The 24,490-nt window shown below is 40.1% G+C and overlaps 1 protein-coding gene across 2 annotated transcripts in view; it reads left to right on the top strand.

Annotated features, from left to right (window-relative positions):
• The window catches only part of phf20l1 (PHD finger protein 20 like 1), a 126,833-nt gene that overhangs the window by 58,680 nt on the left and 43,663 nt on the right, over nucleotides 1-24,490 (top strand). For both annotated transcript variants that reach the window (XM_060823774.1, XM_060823775.1), the window contains 4 exons: nucleotides 2,252-2,446; nucleotides 10,891-11,178; nucleotides 20,612-20,827; nucleotides 23,834-23,884. In XM_060823774.1, coding sequence (XP_060679757.1) covers nucleotides 2,252-2,446; nucleotides 10,891-11,178; nucleotides 20,612-20,827; nucleotides 23,834-23,884 — 750 coding nt within the window. The remainder of the gene's footprint in view (nucleotides 1-2,251; nucleotides 2,447-10,890; nucleotides 11,179-20,611; nucleotides 20,828-23,833; nucleotides 23,885-24,490) is intronic.

Here is a 24,490-nt window from a genome sequence, read left to right on the forward strand (position 1 = left end):
TTCTCATCCAGTTACATTTGTTGGAAAGCACTCTTCGGGATATTGAGTAAGGCCAGGGGCTAAACTGCCCCTTAAATAACTTGTAGTGATTGGCCAGTTATGGTCAAGTCCGAGTGTATTCATGATCCAGCTTGGGCCAGTGTCTTCAAAAACGCAGGGAGCAGGGGTCAGATTTTCTCACTGTGCCAACTACCCTAAATATGTCTGGTTCAGCTTGAGTTATGCTGGTGCTTAATGTCATTGTGCATAGTTTATTCCACTTACAATTTAGGGTAGCTTCATATGATGCTTTGGTTGTGCTATTCCAGCAATAGAAAATGAGAATGCAAGTAACTAAACAGCATTTTAATAAACACTGAACCATTATGTTTAGGTATACAACATTTTTTGCAATAGTTCTGATTCAATTGTTATAAAACCGCTATTTAAAGAAGAAAGGTTTTTTTTTAAAATAGAAAACTAAAATTATAACAGAATGGTGGAAGTCTGTAGCAGTAAGTAAGTCAGCCCTGAAAGACATGATTATTTCAGGTGAGAGCCTTTGTTTGAACTGTACTGATATACAAAGTCACTTGAGAGGTTAAGGTACAATCATGGAGGAATGCAAAATTTTGGAATTGACTGCACTTGTTCCAAAGGATGATATTTCCAGTTTTGTGCTAAACGTTTATATTGAAGAAGGGAATTTTTTTTTGTCAAACTGCAGTGCGAGTCAGGTGATTGCAAATGCAAACCAACACATAATTGCACAAGAACTCAGGCATTGGGAAATGTTTTACCTAAAATGTTTTACCTAAAGTGTTTTAAGTAAAGTCAGACAAGAGGGTGTTTCTTCAGTTTAAGAATGCTCATTTCTATTGAAGCAATGGTATGGAAATTTTATTTTTATTCTTTATTTTGTAATATTTAACCTTTTTGTTAGATACCTAATGTGCTTTGTTGTCTGTGTATGGATAAAGCTTTACTCTTAGAATTCACAGACTACGCAATAATGTTGAGAGACTTCTCCCGTGTGGCTGACGTGCACTATTCTTTCAACTTCAGAAGCATGCATGAAGTGAAGAGCAGATAAAGCATTCAGAAGTCAATTGGCACCAAATGTGAAATTTTAAAAGTCTAGATCATGTAGAAGCAAGAAATGCTGAAGAAAGTAAGGAAATCCAATATGTCAGGGTCATCAATAACATTAATTTAGCAAAAACAACAAAATAAGTATCATTTTTATATCATCTTCTAAATCCTCAGTATGTCCTAAAGTGTTTTGCAGCCAATGATATGCAGATGGCATCAGAAAGTAAAAAGACTATCTTGTCCAATGCAAACTTCAATGTCTTTGTGATATAGAAGTAAAATTCCTGTCTGAGATTAATTTGGTTTTATTGTGGTATTAGAAGTATCGTAGAAAAAAAATGTGGGCATGCAAGAGGAAACTGAGTTTCTTATATTCGATCGTTCAATGTCATTATAGTACTTGGAAGGTTGACCCAAATTCCATTAGATTGTCGGATGAATTGGGCTGATTTTCATTTCAAAAATGCTTTTTGCTGTTTGAATACTTCACACTCACAGCCTGATTATTCATCTCCAGCTTGATTGACATGTTTTTCTGAAGGTATTCATTCGGTTCAGAATAATATTCTGTCGCACCAACTGAACGTTTGGTGTCAATGTTAGGAGTTTGTTAAAGGGAAAACTAAATTGTTGGAAAATTGGAATAATAAATAGAAAATACTGGAAACATTTGGCATGGTCAGTGTATAAATGATAGTGATTCAAATGAAACAGTTTGTTGGAGCAGTCTGCTTGAATTGCTAACATGTGGGTTTTTTTAATTCCCACATGCTGACTCTGAATTTCGTGTATTTTGTTTTTTTTCCATATGTTGAATTTCAGTGTTGGCTTTTATCACTCAGCTGCAGATTTCTCTCTCGAGTATAGATTTAGACTTGCATACCTTCAACTCTTGGGCTATTAAGCTGTGTAGGCTGATGAGGTGCTGTACGTTGTGCAATGGTGCCTCTACTTACTTGACTATTGTAGATTATACTAATAATACTTACATTTATATAGTTGTTTATTACTTGATACAAAATATATTTGGAGTGGTGTTTTATTTTTAGGTAGCCATATTTAGTAGAATTTTTGAAAACAATGATCAATTTGCAAAGCTTACTTTAGTACTGTACTGCATAAACATTATGCTAGGAAACCTACATCATCATTCATTTGTGCTGTTTCTGTTTTGGTTCAGATTCTGATGGTTACCAGTTGCCTGGAGAATCCAATTCCTTTGAGATCAGTGACTTGGTGCCTCTTGACCTCTCCCAGCATTCCAGGCACAAGACCTCAGCATCTGTTTCTTCTCTTCAATTCCCTGGAAAAGAACAAACAGTGAAACATCATTCTAAAATAATAACTGATGTGAGTGTGGCTTCCTCCTCATCAGGTTGGTATTAGTTCCTACTAGTGAACGAGTTGTGTGCGGCGGCTTCAGGGTGGTGTTGATGGGTGGGATAAAATTCATAAAGTATTTAAATCTGTTTGGTTGGTCCTGGCCCAGGATCAAAATACTTTTGTATATGCACAAGTTTTAGAAGGGAGAGCAATATATGGCTGATACACCTAAATTATTCCATCGCCTGTTGATGTGTTCTGGGCAGATATGTCAGGGGTTGGTTAACTCAATTGGCTGGACAGCTAGTTTGTGATGTAGAGAAATGCCATGGATTCAATTCCTGTATCAGCTGATGTCACCGCAAAAGACTCTCCTCAACCTCTTCCCTCGTGCTGGTGCTCAGGTTTAACCATCATCAGTCACCCCTCTCTAATAAGACAGCAGTTAGTTTGGTATAGTTTGGTAGGGCTATGGCAATTTTACCTTTACCTTTTCTGTCGGGGTTCACGTGTGAACAGTGCCTAACAAAATATATAGCCAATAGATCACACTTTGAACATTAATGGTCATGTACATGCTGAGGAAAATTGAATGAGGAGCTTTGCATGCCCATAATAGTCTTAATGTTGATGAACTGAAATCATAAAGCAGACTTAAAAGCTTAAAGCCAGAGTGGTTCCATTTAGTTATAGGGAATTTTGCAATGCAATATAATGAGCTGCCTTTTACAGTATAGTTTATATGCATGGTATTGAATTATTTTAAAATGTTTTATCCTTGTGTTGATGTATTTAGTGATGCGTGATACCAAGCATTGTGTAAATTTTCTTTCTACAGAAGATAAATAAAATACTTCACTGCTTTCTACACTTCATGGTGTAAAAGATATATAATGCAGATCAGACATTTAAAATAAATTATAATGCAGGAAATCTATTATTGCAAATCACTACTTCTATTTATTAAAACTGGTCCCCACTTATCTCCTCCAACCCTGCTTGTCCTTTTTATAGATGTGTTTATATTGGGTTCTCAGTCTACTAATGCCTCATTGAGTTAGCCGTGGACAAGAGTTGGGAAGCTATCTGCCTCTGATTTTGTTCTCAGCATGGCCAAGTTTGCATGTTAGGGGAGAACTGTAAATGTTGATCAGGTTTAATCATCATCATCTGTCTCCTCCAACTCAGGCAATTGAGTCTGGTTTTGACATCTCTGCTGCCATTGTGAAACAATGATTGAGCCTGTTTATTTCCTAGTTAAAGTGCTCAGCTACTGACTGGGCAAACGAATTGAGGGTAGTCCCTAGATTTAAGGGAAACTCTGCAGTTTGACACAATTTGGGCTTTCCTTTTTTTGTCTTAATGTTTCAGAACCATTGACAGTAACCTACTAGCACAAGGAAGGAGTATTTGGATAAAAATGCTAGGTGCTATTCTCCAACTGGAAATTTTAATTGTAAAGTATTTAAATATTTCTGGGAGTGGAGAAGGGTTGAGGTAAAGAGAAGACTTTATTTCATTTTGTATTTATTTTATGTCTTGTAAAGTATTTTTTGCAGTTTATCCTGATGATAAAACTGCCCTCGTTAGGAACTTAGATACAGGAATAGACCATTCAGCCCCTTGAACCTGTTCTGTCATTCAGTTAGATCATGACCAATGTGCATCTGAACTTCATTTTTCCATCTTAACTCTATTTCTCTGGATGCCTTGACCTAATATAAAAATCTCAGTTCTGAAAACTCCAATTATTCCCAGAACCTTCATCCTTTTTATTTAGCGAGGGGATAAAGTTTCAGAATTGTGTAACCTTTTATGTGAAAGGAATCATTCTGATTTTGCTCCTGAATGGTCTTGCACCAATTCTACATTACGTTCATTTGTTCTTGATTTCCCACACCAGAGGAAATAGTCTCTCTGTTTCTATCCTATCAAATATTTTAAACACCTTGGTTCAGATCATCCTTTCTATACTTGGAGGAACAACAAGCCAAGATTACTTCATCTCTTTCTGTAATGTAACCCTTTAAATCTCATACCTGCCAATGCTTTTTGTGCACATTGGAATCATTGGAATTGTGTAGAGTACATTTTAAAATTTCCATGCAAGTCCAAAAGACTAATGTGTCCCATGCATCCATCTGACCCCAATGAGTTCTTCCTTACAGAGACATAAATGGCTCAATAGTTTTTCTTCTAACTTCCCAAATTGTGTCCCTCTAAATATGCTACTTAAAATGTTCCGTGTTTGTTTTGTCTTCATTGGTCCAGCTGGGTTTGCTTTGAATAGTATCATTCCATTTCTGTTTTATATTTTTAACAGTCAAAAAAAAAACTCCCTGATAGCTCTGTGATCTAGAGGCCCTCCATGTCCTTTGTGCCTGGTGTTTATTGTGAAGATTGCAAACTTTATGAGGAAAGGTTTGAAGTTGAATACCTTAGCATGCCATGTTTGATTAATTAGGGATTCAAGATATCACACTGGAAATTGCTCAGCTGGGGCAAAATCTAACCATTTGTCTGATCTTCTCTGGAATATGCCTGCAGATACATATGGAGGCACTTAATGTCAGTTTTTGAAAAACAATTCTGCTGAAAAATGACTCTATCTTAAGTTGAAATACATGTTTTCCCCACTTACATATTTATGTTTGTTAATGAGTTAAGACAGAAAATCTTGTCTCTCAGCAGGGAGGCTTCTGGATCCTGTTAAGAGCACCTGTAACTGGGGAATCTGTTCAGTTCCTTTGAATGCATAATGGTCTGCCCAGGTTAATACATTTAGAAATCAAAATTGGCTGGTGTTGATGACTGACTTTCCCAATTCACAAAGACAAAATAAAATACTTTTGGTGCAGAAAATGTTTAAAAATGCAACTCGTTGACTTTGTCTAGGTAGTATCCGAGCTGTGCATAGAACATAGAACATAGAAAATACAGCACAGTACAGGCCCTTCGGCCCTCGATGTTGTGCCAATCCAAGCCCACCTAACCTACACTAGCCCACTTTCCTCCATATGCCTATCCAATGCCCGTTTAAATGCCCATAAAGAGGGAGAGTCCACCACTGTTACTGGCAGGGCATTCCATGAACTCATGACTCGCTGAGTAAAGAATCTACCCCTAACATCAGTCCTATACCTACCACCCCTTAAATTAAAGCTATACCCCCTCGTAATAGCTGACTCCATAAATGGAAAAAGGTTCTCGTGGTCAACCCTATCTAAACCCCTAATCATCTTGTACACCTCTATCAAGTCACCCCAAACCTTCTTTTCTTCAATGAAAACAGCCCCAAGTGCCTCAGCCTTTCCTCATACGATCTTCCTACCATACCAGGCAATGTCCTGGTAAACCTCCTCTGCACCCGTTCCAGTGCCTCCACATCCTTCCTATAGGATGGCGACCAAAACTGCACACACTACTCCAGATGCGGCCGCACCAGAGTCTTATACAACTGCAACATGACCTCAGGACTCGGGAACTCAATTCCTCTACCAATAAAAGCCAGTACACCATATGCCTCCTTCACAGCACTATTTACCTGGGTGGCAACTTTCAGAGATCTGTGTACATGGACACCAAGATCCCTCTGCTCATCCACACTACCAAGTATCCGACCACTAGCCCAGTACCCCATCTTCTTGTTACTCTTACCAAAGTGAATCACTTCACACTTACCTACATTGAACTCCATTTGCCACCTTTCTGCCCAGCTCTGCAGCTTATCTATATCCCGCTGTAACCTGCCACATCCTTCCTCACTGTCAACAACTCCACCGACTTTCGTATCATCCGCAAACTTGCTCACCAAACCTTCTAGCCCCTCCTCCAGGTCATTTATAAAAATGACAAACAGCAATGGTCCCAAAACAGATCCTTGCGGAACACCGTTGGTAACTGCACTCCAAGATGAACCTTTACCATCAACTACTACCCTCTGTCTTCTTCCAGCCAGCCAATTCCTAATCCAAACCTCCAACTCACACTCAATGCCATACCTCCATATTTTTTGCAGTAGCCTACCATGGGGAACCTTATCAAACGCTTTACTAAAATCCATATACACCACATCTACCGCTTTACCCTCGTCCACCTCCTTAGTCACCTTCTCAAAGAATTCAGTAAGGTTTGTGAGGCACGACCTGCCCTTCACAAAACCATGCTGAGTATCCTTGATCACATTATTCCTATCCAGATATTCATAAATCCTATCCCTTACGATTCTCTCTAAGGCTTTGCCCACAACAGAGGTAAGACTCACCGGCGTATAGTTACTAGGGTTATCCCTACTGCCCTTCTTGAACAAGGGAACCACATTTGCTATCTTCCAGTCTTCTGGCACTATTCCTGTAGACAACGAGGACATAAAAATCAAGGCCAATGGCTCTGCAATCTCCCCCCTTGCTTCCCAGAGAATCCTAGGATAAATGCCATCAGACCCAGGGGACTTATCTATTTTCACCCTTTCCAGAATTTCCAACACCTCTTCCCTACATATTGCAAAGCCATCCATTCTAATTAATTGTGACTCAATATTCACATCGGCAACAATGTCCTGTTCCTGAGTGAATACTGACGAAAAGTATTCATTCAGTGTCTCCCCAATTTCTTCAGCCTCCACACGCAACTTCCCACTACTATCCTTGACTGGACCTATTCCGACCCTAGTCATTCTTTTATTCCTGAAATACCTATAGAAAGCCTTTGGGTTTTCCCTAATCCTACCAACCAAGGACTTTTCATGTCCCCTCCTTGCTGCTCTTAGCTTTCTCTTTAGTTCCTTCCTGGCTACCTTATAACTCTCAATCGCCCCAATTGAACCTTCACGCCTCATCTTTACATAGGCCGCCCTCTTCCCTTTCACAAGGGATTCCAATTCCTTAATAAACCACGGCTCCCTCACACGACCCTTTTCTCCCTGCCTGACAGGTACATACTTATCAAGGACACACAATAGTTGCTCCTTGAATAAGCTCCACATATCAATTGCACCCTTCCCTTGAAGCCTACTTTTCCAAGCCACACATCCTAAGTCATGCCTCACCGCGTCATAATTTCCCTGCCCCCCAGCTATAACTCTTGCCCTGTAGTGCACACTTATCCCTCTCCATCACTAAAGTAAAAGTCACCGAATTGTGGTCACTGTCCCCAAAGTGCTCACCTACCTCCAATTCTAACACCTGGCCTGGTTCGTTACCCAGAACCAAATCCAGTATGGCCTCACCTCTTGTTGGCCTGTCTACATATTGTGTCAGGAAACCCTCCTACACACATTGGACAAACACCGACCCATCTAACGTACTCGAGCTATAGCTTCCCTAGTCAATATCTGGAAAGTTAAAGTCCCCCATAACAACCACCCTATTACTTTCACTCTTCTCCTGAATCATCCTCGCAATCCTTTCTTCTATGTCTCTCGGACTATTAGGAGGCCTGTAGAAAACTCCTAACAGGGTGACCTCACCTTTCCTATTTCTAAGCTCAGCCCAAACTACCTCAGATGGCGAGTCTTCATCCATCGTCCTTTCCACTGCTGTAATACTATCTTTGACAAGCAATGCCACACCTCCCCCTCTTTTACCCCTACCTCTGACCTTACTAAAACATTTAAACCCTGGAACCTGCAACAGCCAATCCTGTCCCTGTTCTACCCATGTCTCCGTAATAGCCACAACATCGAACTCCCAGGTACCAACCCACGCTGCAAGTTCACCTACCTTATTTCGTATACTTCTCGCATTGAAGTATACACACTTCAAGCCACCTTCCCGTGCACTGTACTGTTAAAGGTGAGGAGGAATTTCTTCAGCTAGAGGATGGGGATCTTGCTGTCACAGAGGGTTGTGGAAGCTATAGCTGTATTTAAGACAGGTAAATTCTTGACTCGGAAGAGAATCAAAGGTTACAGGGCAAAGCCAGGACAATGGGTTGAGAAACATAATCGAAATGTGGAGCTGACTCATTGGGCCAAATAGTCGAATTACGCTCTTATATCAAATGGTCTTATGGATCTATACTATATGAAAAGAACTCTCTAGATTGTTGGCCGAGGTGCTAAGATTGACCTTGTCAGTTTCAAGCTGTGGTGGCAAAATTCAGAAGCATCAGTGGTCCTATTCCTGGCAGCATGTACATATGTCTCCTTCCATCTCGCCTTATGATCCAGGGCTCTTCAATGGAAAGGCACGTTGTCAGTTATAGAAACCTTGGACTTGGCTGTATGCCAGTGAGTTCAGTATAGTTGATTCATTTATTCAAACCTCCTGTGTGAATGCTAGCCACTAGATGACAGAGGATATTTTACAATGCTCTTTCTTTTGCCATTCTTGAATTTACATTGAAATAAGAGTAGGCCACTAAGGCCTTGAGCCTGCTATACTTTTCCATTAGACAGTGGCCAGCTTCTAACTCCTTTTGCCTACTTGTTCCATTCATGATTGAGATATATAAGATTATGTACACTTGTGATGACAAGGCATTGCCGAGTGCTGGAAGATGGGCTTATAATAGTTGGATGTTTGTTTTTGGCCAGCATAGACCGAATGGGATGAAGCGCCTTTTCAGTGCTGTAGATCTCTGACATAAACAACTAACCTAACAGAAACCTACCAAATCTAAATGTTGAAAAAACTTAATTTGTCCTAGTGTTCACACCATTTAGAGTGAGAAAAATTCAGATTTGCTCTGTTCTTTGTGCAATCAGCTGTTCCCTGATTGTTGTTGAGAGGTATTTTTAGGAGTTGCTAAGGATGACACTAACTCCAATTGTTTTCTTTCACTTAGTAGGATAGAAATGTCTGATTGTGACTGGAGCCCATTGTTCACATGGAGATGCAGTTGACTGTTAGTCTTAGTTCTCAGAGTAGGCAGATCTAATCAAGTAGCACCCTCTTCTCATGCTATGTTTGTTGCTGACACTTTTTCAATTTTTAAAAAAAATTTCTAATCAACCTGTTCAAGAGTAGAAGAAATTGAGCCCTGAGCCTCCTGATTCTCCACCACAAGAGCCCTTTAGACAATTGTATCTCTCCAATGGAAGAAATGTTTATGGTCCTTAGTAGATGTTTTTCTTGTTCAGAGATCTCGACACATCGCTGGGCAAATGGGACTTGAACCCAGGCCTTCAGGCCCACAGCTAAGAACACTACCATTGTGCCACAAGCACCTTTTAAGTCTTTTTTTTAAACTAGATTTACTATTGGACCAGGGGGAATGAAGCACAGCAGGTCAAAGAAATAAACATTAGGGAACATCTAAGCAGTAGTGACCACAATGTAGTATTTTATATTTAGATAGAATATAAAATACTATCAGAAATATTAAAATCATGTTAGAAATAAGCATTTGCTTGATAAAAGTGAAGTTGACAGATTGGAGAAAGTAGATTTGAGCAACTGACAATATAACATGAGAAACCAACATGGGCATCAGAATTTGCATATAAGAATATAGAACAATGAGAGTTTTTTTTATATTCAACAAATTGTTGGAAAATATATTCCAATCAAAAGTAAAAGCAAACCAAATAGTAGTAGGATTCCATTTCTGAATAAGGACATAAGGAAAAGGAGCAGGTGTAGGCCATTCATACCCCACCCAGGCCTTGCCTGTCCCACCCTGCCCTGCCATGGCTGATCTACCCTATGTTCCATTCCTCTTTCATGCCAATTGCTCATAGCCCTCATCTTGATATTTTAAAAGCCTGTCAACCCACATTCCCCCCCACCCCACCCAAAATATTTTCAGTGATGTAGCCTCCACAGCTCTCTGTGGTACAGAATTGTGCACATTCACTATCTTCTAGACATGGGATTTCTTTGTCTCTCAGTTTAAAATTGGAGTCTCCTATTCTGAAACCCTGTATCCTGGTTTGAGATTCAGCCACTTGTGTAAATGTCTTCTCAACATTTAGCCTGACCAGGTCCCTCAGAACCGTGGACATTTATAAGGCGTTTTCGTGGACTTAGTGGAATCAGTCCGCATATTTAAAGAAATCTCAAGAAAAATAGGAGAGGCATTACTACTTGTATACATTAATTTGGCAGAAAAAGATGTAATGATTGAGTACTGGTGCATAACTAATCTAAATCCTATCTCTAAGAAGAAAGCAGAACCAAATCTTTGATATGCTTAGGATGCTTTTTAAAATACATATGCACATATGAACATAAGAATCAGAGCAGGAGTGGGCCATTCAGCCCCTCAATCCTGTTCTGCTATTTAGTAAGATCATAGCTGATCTGATTTGGTGAGATGGAGAGGTCATGTCTTGGGCTAGACTAGTTTGAGCACAAAGGTTATCATCAACCGAAACAGGTTGGTCAGAAAATGTTAATTGCACAAAAAAAAAGTAAGAGGAAAGATTATTTTACTTGATTGCAATCAAATGAACTTACAGATCTTCTTTATTTGAGGTTGTGAATTTTTAAAATATTCTTTCATTTATTTCCCCATTTTAATGTGATGTTTCCTTTCTATTTGCCTTTGTCTCAGTGGCTAATGCCAAAAAAACAGAGGATCCATTAGCTCCCAAAGAGCTGGTCATTGAGCTTGACCACAACAAGTTCAAATGTAGGTTTCCCAGGTGCTTCAAGGCTTTCCGTAAAGCTAAGCTGCTAGATTACCACATAAAGTATTACCACAATACAGAGAAAGGATCTGACTCAGAGACTAGTGCACTGGAGAGTGGGATGCGGATACGCGCCAGTTCAACCAATGTGCCACCATCAATTGTGGACAACCTGGGACTGAAGAGACCAAGACCTCTGCCAAGTACTACTTGTAAGTATGGAGGTGCAATTGGATCAGTAAGAACATGAGAATGCAAGAATAAATGGAAGACTTTCTTTTGAATATTTTAAATATATTAACTGTTGATACCTTGAAAGCCCTTTGATTTCAACTCCACCCTTGTCATTAAAATACATTTGACTATCTGGGCTAAATGGCCTCCTTGTGCATTGTAAAACTTCTGTGTTTCCATTTTCAAATTGGCTCGGAGTATAATGGGTTGTGTTACTCCTTGCAGTAAGACACTGTGTTGTTATAATGTCAGAAATGTTAAACTACATACGCTCAATGGATTCTTCTGCTGCCCATGTGTTTATTTAAGGTGTAATTACTCTGTTTTCTTAAAGTCTAGAAGTTTGGGTTAGACAGAGTTCAGATTGACTTCCTCTTTCACTACTTAAAGTGTAAATCCTGGTGTAAATTGGGAACTGTATGCAGTGTGTAAATTAGGTGTCCCCTGTTGCTAGGCATGTCCTTGTGTAGTCTGTAAATGAGTGGTTTCATTTCCTTTTTTCAAAAGATTTTGAAATTATGGATGGAGAAAAGTATGATTTCTAAATGTGACAGGAAGTTTGATCTGTACAGAAATTGTAGATCTTTTATATTGAGGGTATGCTTCACTCACCTGATATCACGGATTGGATGTCACACTTTATTATGGTATTTGGATGCTACAACTAGTATCAGGTTGGAAAAAAGAAGGAAGACCAGTGATTGACCTGGATATTTTCTCATCTTGTTAAGGTTCCGCATGATCGACTAATTGGTAAAGTTAGATCATATGGGATTCAGGGTGAGCTTGCCAATTGCATACAAAATTGGTTTTACAGTAGGCGACAGAGGGTGGTGGTGGGCTGTTGTTTTTTGCACTGGGGACCTGTGACCGGTGGTGTTCCACAGGGATCAGTACTTGGTGCACTTTTGTTTGTCATTTATATAATGATTTGAATGAGAGTTTAGAAGGTATGGTTAGTAAGTTTGCAGATGATACCAAAACTCGTGGTATACTGGACAGTGAAGAAGGTTTTTCTAAGATTACAGAGAGATCTTGATCATTTGGGCCAATGGACAAAGGTGTGGCAGATGGAGTTTAATTTGGATAAATGCGAGGTATTGTATTTTGGTAAAACATACAAGGGCAGGACTTATACAGTTAAGGGTGGGGTCTTTGATAGTGTTGTAGAACAGAGAAACCTAGGTGTTCAGGTACATTATTCTTTAAAATTTGCGTCACGGGTAGACAGAGTAGTTGTGGCATTTAGCACACTTGCCTTCATTGCTCAGACCTTTTGAGTATAGGTTTGGGATATCATGTTGAGGTTGTCCAGGATGCCTCTTCTGGAATATCGTGGGCAGTTCTGCTTGATCTATTATAGGAAGGATATTATTAAATTGACGAGGGTGCAGACAAGGTTTACCAGGATGTTTTTGGAAATGGAGGGCTTGAAATAAAAATAGGTTGAATAGGCTGGGACTTCTTTCACTGGAGCATAGAATTTGAGTAGTGACCTTGTAGAGATTTATAAAATTATGTGCATGGGTAAGCTGATCGGAAAGATCTTTTCCCTAAGGTGGGGATTTCAAAACTAAGGGACATATTTTTAAGGTGAGAGAAGAAAGATGTAAAAAGGAAATAAGGGCAACTTTTTTTACACAGCGTAGTTAGTGTGTGGAATGCACTACCAAATAAAATGATAGATGCAGGAATAATTACAATGTTTAAAAGACATTTGGATAAGTAACTGAATAGGAAAGGTATGAAGGGATATGGGCCAAATGTAGGTAGGTAGGATTAGTTTAGTTTGGAAATTTGGTCAGGCTGAACAACTTGGACAAGTTGAAATGAGGAAACTGTTGAAATCCACATTGATCCTGTGTGGTTGCAGGGTCCTAAGGCGGAATATGAGGCGTTCTTCCTCCAGACCTTAGGTGGTATGAGTTTGGCGTTGGAGGAGACCCAGGACCTGCATGTCCTTGACGGAGTGGGAGGGGGAGTTGAAGTGTTCAGCCATCGGACAGTGGAGTTGGTTGGTGCGAGTGTTCCAGAGATGTTCTCTGAAACAATCGCACCCATGCTGTATGGATCTTTGACTTTATTACCTGTTCAGAAATGTTACTACAAACCTCTGGAACAGATGGGACTTTGTTCTCTACCTTCTAGCTCAGGGGTAGGGCCACTGTCACTGCACTACAGGAGCTCTGAGTGATGGACTTGGAACCTGAAAATTGTAATCAGCTACAACTGCTCATTGATACCGATCTTATGCTACTAATTAGAATTACTTGATTTTGTCTGCTTTAAGTAGTAGCAAATGGGCCAAAGTGAGGACTGCAGATGCTGGAGATTAGCATCAGGATTAGAGATGCTGGAAAAGCATAGCAGGTCAGGCAGCATTCGAGAAGCAGGAGAATCGATGTTTCGGGCATAAGCCCTTCATCAGGAATGAGGCTTGTGCGCTGGGGTGGCTGAGATAAATGGGAGGGGGGTGGGGTTGGGGGGGAAGGTAGCTGAGAAAGCAATAGTTAGATGAAGGTGAGGGAGACAGTGATAAGTGGGAGAGGAGGGTGGAGTGGTTAGATGGGAAAGGTGATGAACAAGTCAGGAGGCGGTGCTGAATTGGTGGTTTGTGACTGGGATAATGTAGGAGGGAGGGAAATGAGGAAACTATTGAAATCCACATTGATCCTGTGTGGTTGCAGGGTCCTAAGGCGGAATATGAGGCGTTCTTCCTCCAGACATTAGGTGGTATGAGTTTGTCGATGGAGGAGACCCAGGACCTGCATGTCCTTGACGGAGTGGGAGGGGGAGTTGAAGTGTTCAGCCATCGGACAGTGGGGTTGGTTGGTGCAAGTGTTCCAGAGATGTTCTCTGAAACATTCCACAAGTACCAGAGATGTTCTCTGAAACAAATGCTATAACCAGACTACAAGGAAGCATTGTATTACTGAAGTTGCTGTCTTTTGTATGAGACATGGATGTTAGAAACCTCTTGCCACCATTCCTGTTTCACATACTGCCTGAGCCGAGCTGTCCAGTATGACAGAGGCAAACAGAGCAATGTTTTTCTGTCGATGTCCAGAGCACAAACTAGAAATATTCAGTGTTCATTAAAATATTTAATTACAGATCTTAAAGCTTTCTTTAGGAAACTATATTCTCAAAAACAAGGTCCAAGTATTCTGCAGGTGATTCAGTACATGAGGTCTACTTTCATTTCTAACCTTGCACTCTCCACAGCTGGGTCTCTTCCCATACTCAAGGGGAACACATTGTTTTGCAATGAGTGTGCACCGGCAGTCTTAAAAAACATTCTGAAAGAAAGATGGGATTATATCTTTCTTTTCTATATTCTATCTCTGGATGTGGGCATCAATACCATTTGATACTTATTCCTAATTGCTCTTGAACTGGATGATTTGCTAGGCAATTTCGGAGGGCATTTAAGGATCTGGAGTCACATGTAGGCCATTCAAGATAAGGGTGGCAGATTTTCTGCCCCGTAAGACATTAACGAGACATCTAGCAATGTCTGCATTGGTGCTTGTACAATTTTAGGGGGTGCACTCATTGCTCATGCACTTGAAGTGCCTATAACGTCACTGCTAGTGATACTACAAGTGGCTGCTTGTAACTTAATAACATACAAGTGACTGCTAATCATAACATGAAGATTGTCAGAATCATTACAAATTGGACAATCAGGGAGCATCAGTCAGTACACCATGCAGTGTGGTATTCTTAAGAAGAAACATATGGATTTGACCATCAGTCTGCTCATTGCTGCACTTAAGAGCAGAGTAAAGTGACAACTACAGCACCAAATGTGTGTGGGTGGGTGGACACCAGTATCTGGTTCCAGACCCATATTGATAGTGTCAATGGTGCAGAGGGGGCAGTGTTTTTGTAGTTTTCAATTCAACACTAATCAGAGTCAAAGTGAACTAAACATGAGTCAACAGACACTTTTCAAATAAGAATTCAAGTTTTACTTGAACTAAATGCTACAACAATGAGACTTCTTACAAAAGTACAAGTGTTTTTCCTGGGGTTGGCGAGTCCAGAACTAGAGGGCATAGAGTCATAGAGATGTACAGCACGGAAACAGACCCTTCGGTCCAACCCATCCATGCCGACCAGATATTCCAACCCAGTCTAGACCCACCTGCCAGCACCTGGCCCATGTCCCTCCAAACCCTTCCTATTCATGTACCCATCCAAATGTCTCTTAAATGTTGCAATTGTACCAGCCTCCACCACTTCCTCTGGACGTACCATCTTCTGTATGAAAAAGTTGCCCCTTAGGTCTCTCTTATATCTTTCCCCTCTCACCCTAAACCTATGCCTCAAGTTCTGGACTCCCCGACCCCAGGGAAAAGATTTTGACTATTTACCCTATCCATGTCCCTCATGATTTTGTAAACCTCTAGAAGGTCACCCCTCAGCTTCCAACGCTACAGGGAAAACAGCCCTAGCTTGTTCAGCCTCTCCCGACAGCTCAAATCCTCCAACCCTGGCAACATCCTTGTAAGTCTTTTCTGAACCCTTTCAAGTTTCACAACATCTTTCCAATAGGAAGGAGACCAGAATTGCATGCAATATTCCAACAGTGGCCTAACCAATGTCCTGTACCACCGCAATATGACCTCCCAGCTCCTGTACTCAATACTCTGACCAATAAAAGAAAGCATACCAAGCACCTCCTTCACTATCCTATCTACCTGCAACTCCACTTTCAAGGAGCTATGAACCTGCACTCCAAGGTCTCTTTGTTCAGCAACACTCCCTAGGACCTTGCCATTAAGTGTATAAGTTCTGCAAAGATTTGCTTTCCCAAAATGCAGCACCTCGCATTTATCTGAATTAAACTCCATCTGCCACTTCTCAGCCTATTGGCCCATCTGGTCAAGATCCTGTTGTAATCTGAGGTAACCTTCTTTGCTGTCCACTACACCTCCAATTTTGGTGTCATATGCAAACTTACTAACTGTACCTCTTATGCTCACATCCAAATCATTTATGTAAATGACAAAAAGTAGAGGACCAGCACCGATCGTTGTGGCACTCCACTGGCCATAGGCCTCCAGTCTGAAAAACAGCCCTCCACCCTCTGTCTTCTACCTTTGAGCCAGTTCTGTATCCAAATGACTAGTTCTCCCTGTATTCCATGAGATCTAACCTTGCTAACCAGTCTCCCATAGGGAACCTTGTTGAACACCTTACTGAATTCCATATAGATCACGTCTACTGCTCTGCCCTCATCAATCCTCTTTGTTACTACTTCAATCAAGCTTGAGACATGATTTCCCACGCACAAAGTCATGTTGACTATCCCTAATCAGTCCTTGCTTTTCCAAATACATGTACGTCTTGTACCTTAGGATTCCCTCCAACAGCTTGCCCACCACGGACATCAGACTCACTGGTTGTAGTTCCCTGGTTTGTCCTTACCACCTTTCTTAAACAGTGGCACCATGTTAGCCAACCTCCAGTCTTCCGGCACCTCACCTGTAACTATCGGTGATACAGATATCTCAGCAAATGGCCCAGCAGTCACTTCTCTAGCTTCCCACAGAGTTCCAAGGTGCACCTGATCAGGTCCCAGGGATTTATCCACCTTTATGCGTTCCATGACATCCAGCACTTCCTCCTCTGTAATATGGACATTTTGCAAGGTGTCACCATCTATTCCCTACAGTCTATATCCTCCACACCCTTTTCCACAGCAAATACTGATGCAAAATACTCGTTTAGTATCTCCCCCATTTTCTGTGGCTCCACACAAAATCTGCCTTGCTGATCTTTGAGGGGCCCTATTCTCTCCCTCGTTATCCTTTTGCCCTTAATGTATTTGTAAAAACCCTTTAGATTCTCCTTAATTCTATTTACCAAAGCTATCTCATGTCCCCCTTTTGCCCTCCTGATTTCCCTCTTAAGTATACTCCTACTGCCTTTATACTCTTCGAAGGATTCTGGCACCCTACCTTTTTACTTCCTTTCCATTGGTATTGCTTACAATCGAGGTTCATTTGGATCAATTTTTATTATTTAAGAAAATTAAAATTATTCCCTTTACAATTGAGAAATTTTTGTGTTTGCCAAAAATTCTTCAAAACAATTACTGATCTCTCAGACATTTTAAATAAATTGCAAATTTTTCTTACTGTACTACGTCTGGGTCAAAGAACATCATATCTGGAAATCCATGAATAGGTGGCTGATGCCTGCCCCCATTAGATGGGCTCAGTTCTGGGAAGTATCTAGGCCTTAATATCACAATACTGTATGTCTGTTCAGGTGGATCAGGGCAATACAGTGGCACTATATGAAGCAGTGAGAGAGTTCTTCCAGTGTCTCAGGGCAATATTCACACTTTAGTGTCTGTACCAAAGAAGTGAAATGTTATTTTTATCTGATTTGCAATTTGTGAAGTTTAGCCCATGTCCAATTAACTCTCACCTTATTTGATATAACTTTTGGTTTTAAAAAAAACGTTAATTGGTGCAATAAATCCTACCACATATAAGACTATGATTGCAAATTATTTTTTCCGTAATGTGACTTAAAACCAAATTTTTAAATTAAAATTTTATTATTTTTTTGAACTGAAAAATGTGGGAAAGAAAAGACAAATTATAGTGTGCTTGAGAGGAACAAATACATATGGAATTATAGCTTTCAATGTTCTCAGGAACTGGGGATTTCCCTTATGTAATTTCTGAGTCTGTTATAGATGAATTGCTTTAGGTTGTTTGCTAAAATTATGAACTGTTCCATTATGATATGACTGATGTTCACATGGTAGGAGCCATATTAAATGTGCCTGAGTCATTTTTACTGAGTCATTCCTGTGTTCCTAAGCATTTGCCATCGAGAAGCATCTTTGATCTTTGTGAAAAATGTAACTGTGTTATAACTACAGTTATAGTTGTTAGAAGCAGATTATTAACAAAACAGGTAGGTAGATGCAAATGATGATTACATCAAAGGGCCCCAATTGCACTATTCAACTGTTCCTTAAATAATTCCAGTGTATGCAAAAGTGAAAATGTTCATTTGAAAAGTGGAGGTCAGTTAGCTCAATTGGATCGATTGATTGATTTTGCTGCAGAATGGTGTAAACAGTATGAGTACGATCCCCAGACAGGCTGTAGTAGTTCAGAGTTATGTCTCCTTGTCTTGCTCCTCATGGTGCCCCTCAGACCATATAACCACTTGTTACAGAATGATGCCTATAATCCTTTATCATCTATAGCTTATTACCAATACAAACATTGTCATCCATAGTAAAATAAAGTACATCTGATCTCATTTGACTGTTTCTGAAAGCCTGTCCCTAATTTTCAACTTTTTAGGTTTTAGGTTAACTGTAATAAGTGTGGGTGGCCAGAAATAAGCTTAGAATTATTGTCTTGCCCTGAAGCATTGTATAAAGTAAAAGGGTGTGACTTCCTGATGTGTTCAAAAGTATAATTGTTAACATGTTTGTCAAATCAAGTTTGCATCACATGACTCAAGACTTATTAACTCAACAGCAGTAAGATCCTTTAGTGACTGGGTGTATATTATGGGTAAAGCAGAAGGCTGCAAATTCTGTTTTATTCTGAAATTATCTTTCAGCATTGTTGAGAAAACCAGTAAACACGCATGATGTATATTTTATCTGAAATTTATTTGGTAGCTTATGTCCACTAATCCAATTAATTGGCTATTTGCAGAACCAGCTAATAATGTTACTGTCCTGCATTGTGGAGCTTCAGTCAAATATGCCATTTGCTAAAACCTAGTATCCTAAATAGGGTCAATCTATGCTTTCGAACAGAACACTGGTATAAATATGCCTTACCTGTGTTCCTGTTTACTGGGACTTCAGTTAAGTGAATGTTGATCTTTTTGTTTAGTAAATGCACCCATGAAAATGCTTGCAATAGATTTTGACCTTCCAAAATTGGTTTGCCCAGAGGTAAACCATTGTCCACCATTGTAAAACAGCAATATTGCAAATATGTTACCGGTGCTATCTTATTCCAATAGCCTCCTGGATGTAAGCCACGTTCAGTATAATGTTAAAGAACGCAGGTTTGATCCTCAGTCTGATCTACTTGATCTCGGCTCGACGCCCATTTAAATAAACATCACAAATAACTCCCCCTTCCCTAAACTTCATCCTTCCCAAGTTTTCATGCTATGTTATCCCATGAATATGGGAAAGTGTGCCTATGTGGATATTAGGTGAGGCATGGAATTATGCCACAGTTCATGTGTGACAGTATATATTTGTGTGAGAATTCACAAACCTCAGAGCAAAAAATAGGGAAGTGTAGATAATGTGCCATTGCTATATTCAAGCCTAAATGGAAGAAGAGGTATTGAAAATCATAAATCTGTCATATAAAGTGCATTAAAGATCCTGTAAATCACAATTTGTTCCAATTGTTTCCCTCGTGTGAAAGCTTTCAAGTAGAATTTTCCTCCTCCCCCTCTCCATCTCCCTCCTGCAAAAAAAAACAAGCTTAGTCACTACAGCTGCAATTTTTGGCCACATCTTCAAGTGGCTATCTGAACAAGAATAGAGAATGTAAATTTTGTAAATCACAGCATCTATTCCTGAAGTTAGACAATTTTCTCTTCTGGAAACCTGTAGTGGAGCTGATCTGGAATAAGTGTAATTGGAATCATCTGAGGTGTTCCGATGGAAATAAAAGCCCATTTTTAAAAGTTTTAAGGAAGTGACAAACGCAAGGTAAACTGATATTGCTCTGTCATTAAAAAGGCTGATAACAGACTACCTTTCATCTTTGGGGTATGGGCTTGAATCCCACTCAGACTCTTATTAAAGTCCCATCTAATGCTTGGCAGTCTTTGGAGAAAAGAGTTAGACAGTGTCAGTGCATTCCCTGTGGAGGCAGCAACATCGCAAACATACATGTAAACATGCAAAATATGAACAGAAGTAGACCATTTGGTCCCTCGCGTCTGCACAACCATTCAATAAGATCATGGTTGATCTGTTAACTACCTTTAACTTGGTATGAAATGGTAATGCATTCACATAAGACCACAGATGGTTGACATTAAAAAGCATGAGACAAGCATTGGTATTCTGGCTGTTACTGAGTTTTTAGGTGGATAAGAAAGGCAGTGTCTGATACAGGAATGCTTAATATTGAACTGAAAGTTGTCCTATTGCTAGCAGAAGGTGTTTAGATAATCCACCCCCATATCTGTTAATACTTGTCTGGAAATAAAGTATGTAAGAATGATCTAGGGTGACCACTTTACCTTGCTTAGGAGAGGTCATATTGCGAGAAATGGGAAATCGTGTATTCTTTTTCCACTAATTGCTTATTATCCTTTGTTTCCTGTACTCGATAGCAAAAGACTGTGCTTTATATTTTACAATGGTACTTTATTCTAATTCCCTAGCACCGCCTTCCAATCTCTTGGCCTTGCAGCTGGAACTGCCTCTTGATATAAGTCACAAACCCTCCAAAGTCTGCAAGAAGAAGCAATCATCTGTGTCACTCGACTCTGAGGGGACCAACAACCAACCCAACCCCTCTGTGAAGGAGAAGAGCGTGGAAACTGTGCAAGAGAAGATACTTAAGAAATGTATCGACAGAGACAGAAATGCAGAAGTTGGTAAAAACCATTTCTGTTATTCCATAGACGCAGGAACAGATATACGGTGATTAACCTTGTTCACAACAATTCTCTAGGCTCATAGACATTTACAGCACTGAAGGAAGCCATTTGGCTCATGGTGTCCATGCTGGTCAACAAAGATACTATATACTAATCCTATTTCCCAACTAATGACCCATAGCCCTGAATGTTGTGGCAATGCAAGTGAATATCTGAATACAGTTGAAATATTTTGAGAGTTTCTAACTCCATCACGCTTTCATGCAGAGAGTTCCAGGCTTCACTTACCAGCTGGGTGAAAATATTGCTTAATTCCACTGTTAGAATTCTTACCTGAAATCTGTGGCCCTTGGTTAAATAAGTGCCTTATTCACCCTATCTATGACCCTTACAAGTCTGAAATATCTCTATCAGGTCCCATCTAATCCTATGATGCTCCAAATCCAACCTTTCCAATCTTTCTTCAAAGCTCAGATCCTCTAAAACAGGCAGCATCCTGGTAAAATCACCTTTCTACCCTTTCTAGTGCAATTGCCACCTTATAATGCAGTGACCACGACTGCATGAATACTCCAATTGTGGCCTAATTAAAGCATTCTGTCCTTCCAGCATGATGTCCCTGTTCTGCTATTCTATGCCTCAGCTAATAAAGTATCCCATATACCATCTTAACTACATTATTCACCTGTCCTGCCTACATTCAGGGATTTGTGGATATACACATCAATATCCCCTTTATATTCCATTTGCCAATCCTCTGCCTGGCTGATCAGTCCATTGATATTCTCCCACGGTTTATAGCTTTCATCCTCACCATTAATCACCCTATAAAATTTTTTGTCATCTATGATTTCTCATTCATTCTCCCTCCATTTAACTCCGAATTATTAAGATATGTAGGAGTATGGGTCTGGGTGGTATATGCTTCGGCAGGTCGGTGTGGACTTGTTGGGCCGAAGGGCCTGTTTCCACACTGTAAGTAATCTAATCTAATCTAACCATAAACATCAAAGAATCCAGCACTGAGCCCAATGTTGACTCACTGGAAGCTGACTTCCAGTTACAGAAACATTCCTCTACTTCAAATTCTACTTCCTGCCTTTAAGCTAATTTTGCATCCAGTGTTCCACTCCACATTGAGTCCTATGGGCTCTTACTTTTTTGACCAGTCTGCCGTATGGGACCTTACCAAAATCCTTGCTCAAGTCCATGCAGACCAATTAAATGCATTACTTAGTTCAACATTCTAATGACCACTTCAAATAAGTCAATCAAATTTTGGCAAAAATGACTACCTTAACATATTCATGCTGATTATTCCTGTCTAATCAGTGTCCCTCCAAGTACAGATATATTCTGTCCCTCTGTTCTTTCCAAAACTTCCCCATAACTGAGGTTGGATTAACTGACCTGTAATTTCCTGGTCTATCCCTTCCCCTCATTCCACAAATTCTGCTTAAGATTGGTACTACTTCCCCTCCCACTCCAAAATTTGTCAGAAACTAGTATTATTGTCGTAAATGTTTGATTAGAATTTGATTTTCATGTACAAATTTATTTCTAGTATCGCAAATCGGCAATAGTGACTGCTCTCATTTTTGAAACACAGCTGACGTGGATACATTTTGCCTCAGAACCTGGAAGCCAAATTAAGTCTTTAGCAATCTGAGAGAAAAAGTTTAGGTCCTCCTAGTCATGCATAAACAAGTTCTCAATATAACAAGTAAAAGCACAGTATTGCAGATGCTGTGGAGATCTGAAATAAAAGCAGAAATTGAGCAGGTCTTGCAGTATCTGTACAGAAGAAGTCATATTGGGCTCAATGTTAACTGTGTTTCTCTTGACAAATCTGCCAGATCTGAGTCTCTCCAGCACTTTTATGTTGTAATTCCAAATATCATTGATATATTGTTAATAACCATCACGCTCAAGTAACTTTGTACTGACATTAAGAGGATGGGTATGGGGTGGGGAAGGGGTGTGGGGGGAGGTGGTGGGGGGGGGAGGGTGGCCGGGCAGGGAGTTGTTGGTCGGTGAAGGGGTAGAATCACTCATCTTTTAATTTTTCAAAGGCTGTCTATGGTTGGTCCTTGGTGCTGTTGCTTCTGATCCAAAATGTTAATGGAATAATTAAGTGGACCAGAATATATGTAAATGATGCATATTTTGTGACAGGTTTTTAGACTATTCACTGCCACGGAGATTAAGAACATAAAATTGTGCATGATATTGGCTGGACTGCACATGAACTGAGGGAGCAAATGTGACACAACACTCAAAATTTTAAAGTGTTAATCCTGAGAAGATTCATATGTTTTCTTTTCTTTGTGGGAGAGTTGAAAACCCAAGGGAGATTTTACCTCATTCGTGGGACATGCTTTCTTAACTTGTAGTTTAGTTATTGACAGTTGGACATGTGTTCAGCAACATCCTGGTATTTTAGGTTTATTTCCAGTTTACATTTTCTTAATGTAATTTTCCATTTTATCTTCTAAAGGGCCATCTTCGGAGCACAGTTCCGAGGGAGTCAGCAGCACTCCGGTACTTTACCCAAAGTATCGGCAGTGAGCGTTGGCAGACTCTGCTTGAGGGGGTTCGTACCGTTGAGCACAACCTGTACTTGCCCAACAAGTGCACAATTCTATTTCCAGCAGGAATATGGGATTGCAGCCATGAGCAGCAATCACACCTGCAATTTATTTTCTACCTTTTCCCCTTCCTAGTCAACAATTACTAAAACTAATTGTTGCATTCTTTCTGTCACCATAGCAAAGTATAAAAAAGGACTAGACATAGTAATGAGTTTGAACATCCTTATTTCCAAGGGTCAGCATCAGACTGATGGAATTTTTTCACATGAATACTTAGTCAAAGGGAAATAAATTGGAATTACATTGGTTGTTATTTAAATGGTAACTTTTTTGCAAGTGTGTATCTGTAGATATTTGGCAATGTTGAAGATTTGCTTGGAGGTGGAAATTAAACTGTCAGTGCTTCCAACAGGAATGAAAAGTGAAAAGAAAATGAAGTATGAAGAGAAGAACTCATTGCCTGGTATGAAGCAAGTTGGCTTGGTATGAAAATGTCTACAAGGCTTCCCTGGTGTCTCTAGAACTCAGGGACACAGTCTCAGAATGCAGTGTCATAGAATCCTATAGCATGAAAGAGGCCCTTTGGCCCATCAAGTCTGTGCCAACTTATTTTAAGTAATCCCACTTCCAGCACTTGGCTCATGGCCTTGAATGTTATGACATATCTAGTGCTCATCCAAATACTTTTTAAAAAGTTGTGGGTAACGAGCATTTCCTCAAATCCCTCTCGATGCTGCCTTTCACCTTAAAATTATGCCTCCTCAATATTGTCCTTTCACTAAGGAGAATAGCTGCTTCCTATTCACTCTGGTCATGTTGCTCATAATCTTGTGTGCCTCAATCAGGCACTTTCTCAGCTTTTCCTGTTCTAAAGAAAACAATCCAAGTCTATGTAGCCTCTTATCATAACTAAAGTACTCTACCCCAGGCAGCATCCTGATGAATCTCCTCTGTAGCTCCTCCAGCACAATCACATCCTTCCTCTACTGTGATGACTAGAACTGCACACAGTTCTTCAGCTGTAGCCTAACTAAATTCTGTACAGCTCCAGTATGACCTCCCTGCTGTT

The sequence above is a fragment of the Hemiscyllium ocellatum genome, chromosome 4 (assembly GCF_020745735.1).
Source record: "Hemiscyllium ocellatum isolate sHemOce1 chromosome 4, sHemOce1.pat.X.cur, whole genome shotgun sequence".
NCBI lineage: Eukaryota > Metazoa > Chordata > Chondrichthyes > Orectolobiformes > Hemiscylliidae > Hemiscyllium > Hemiscyllium ocellatum.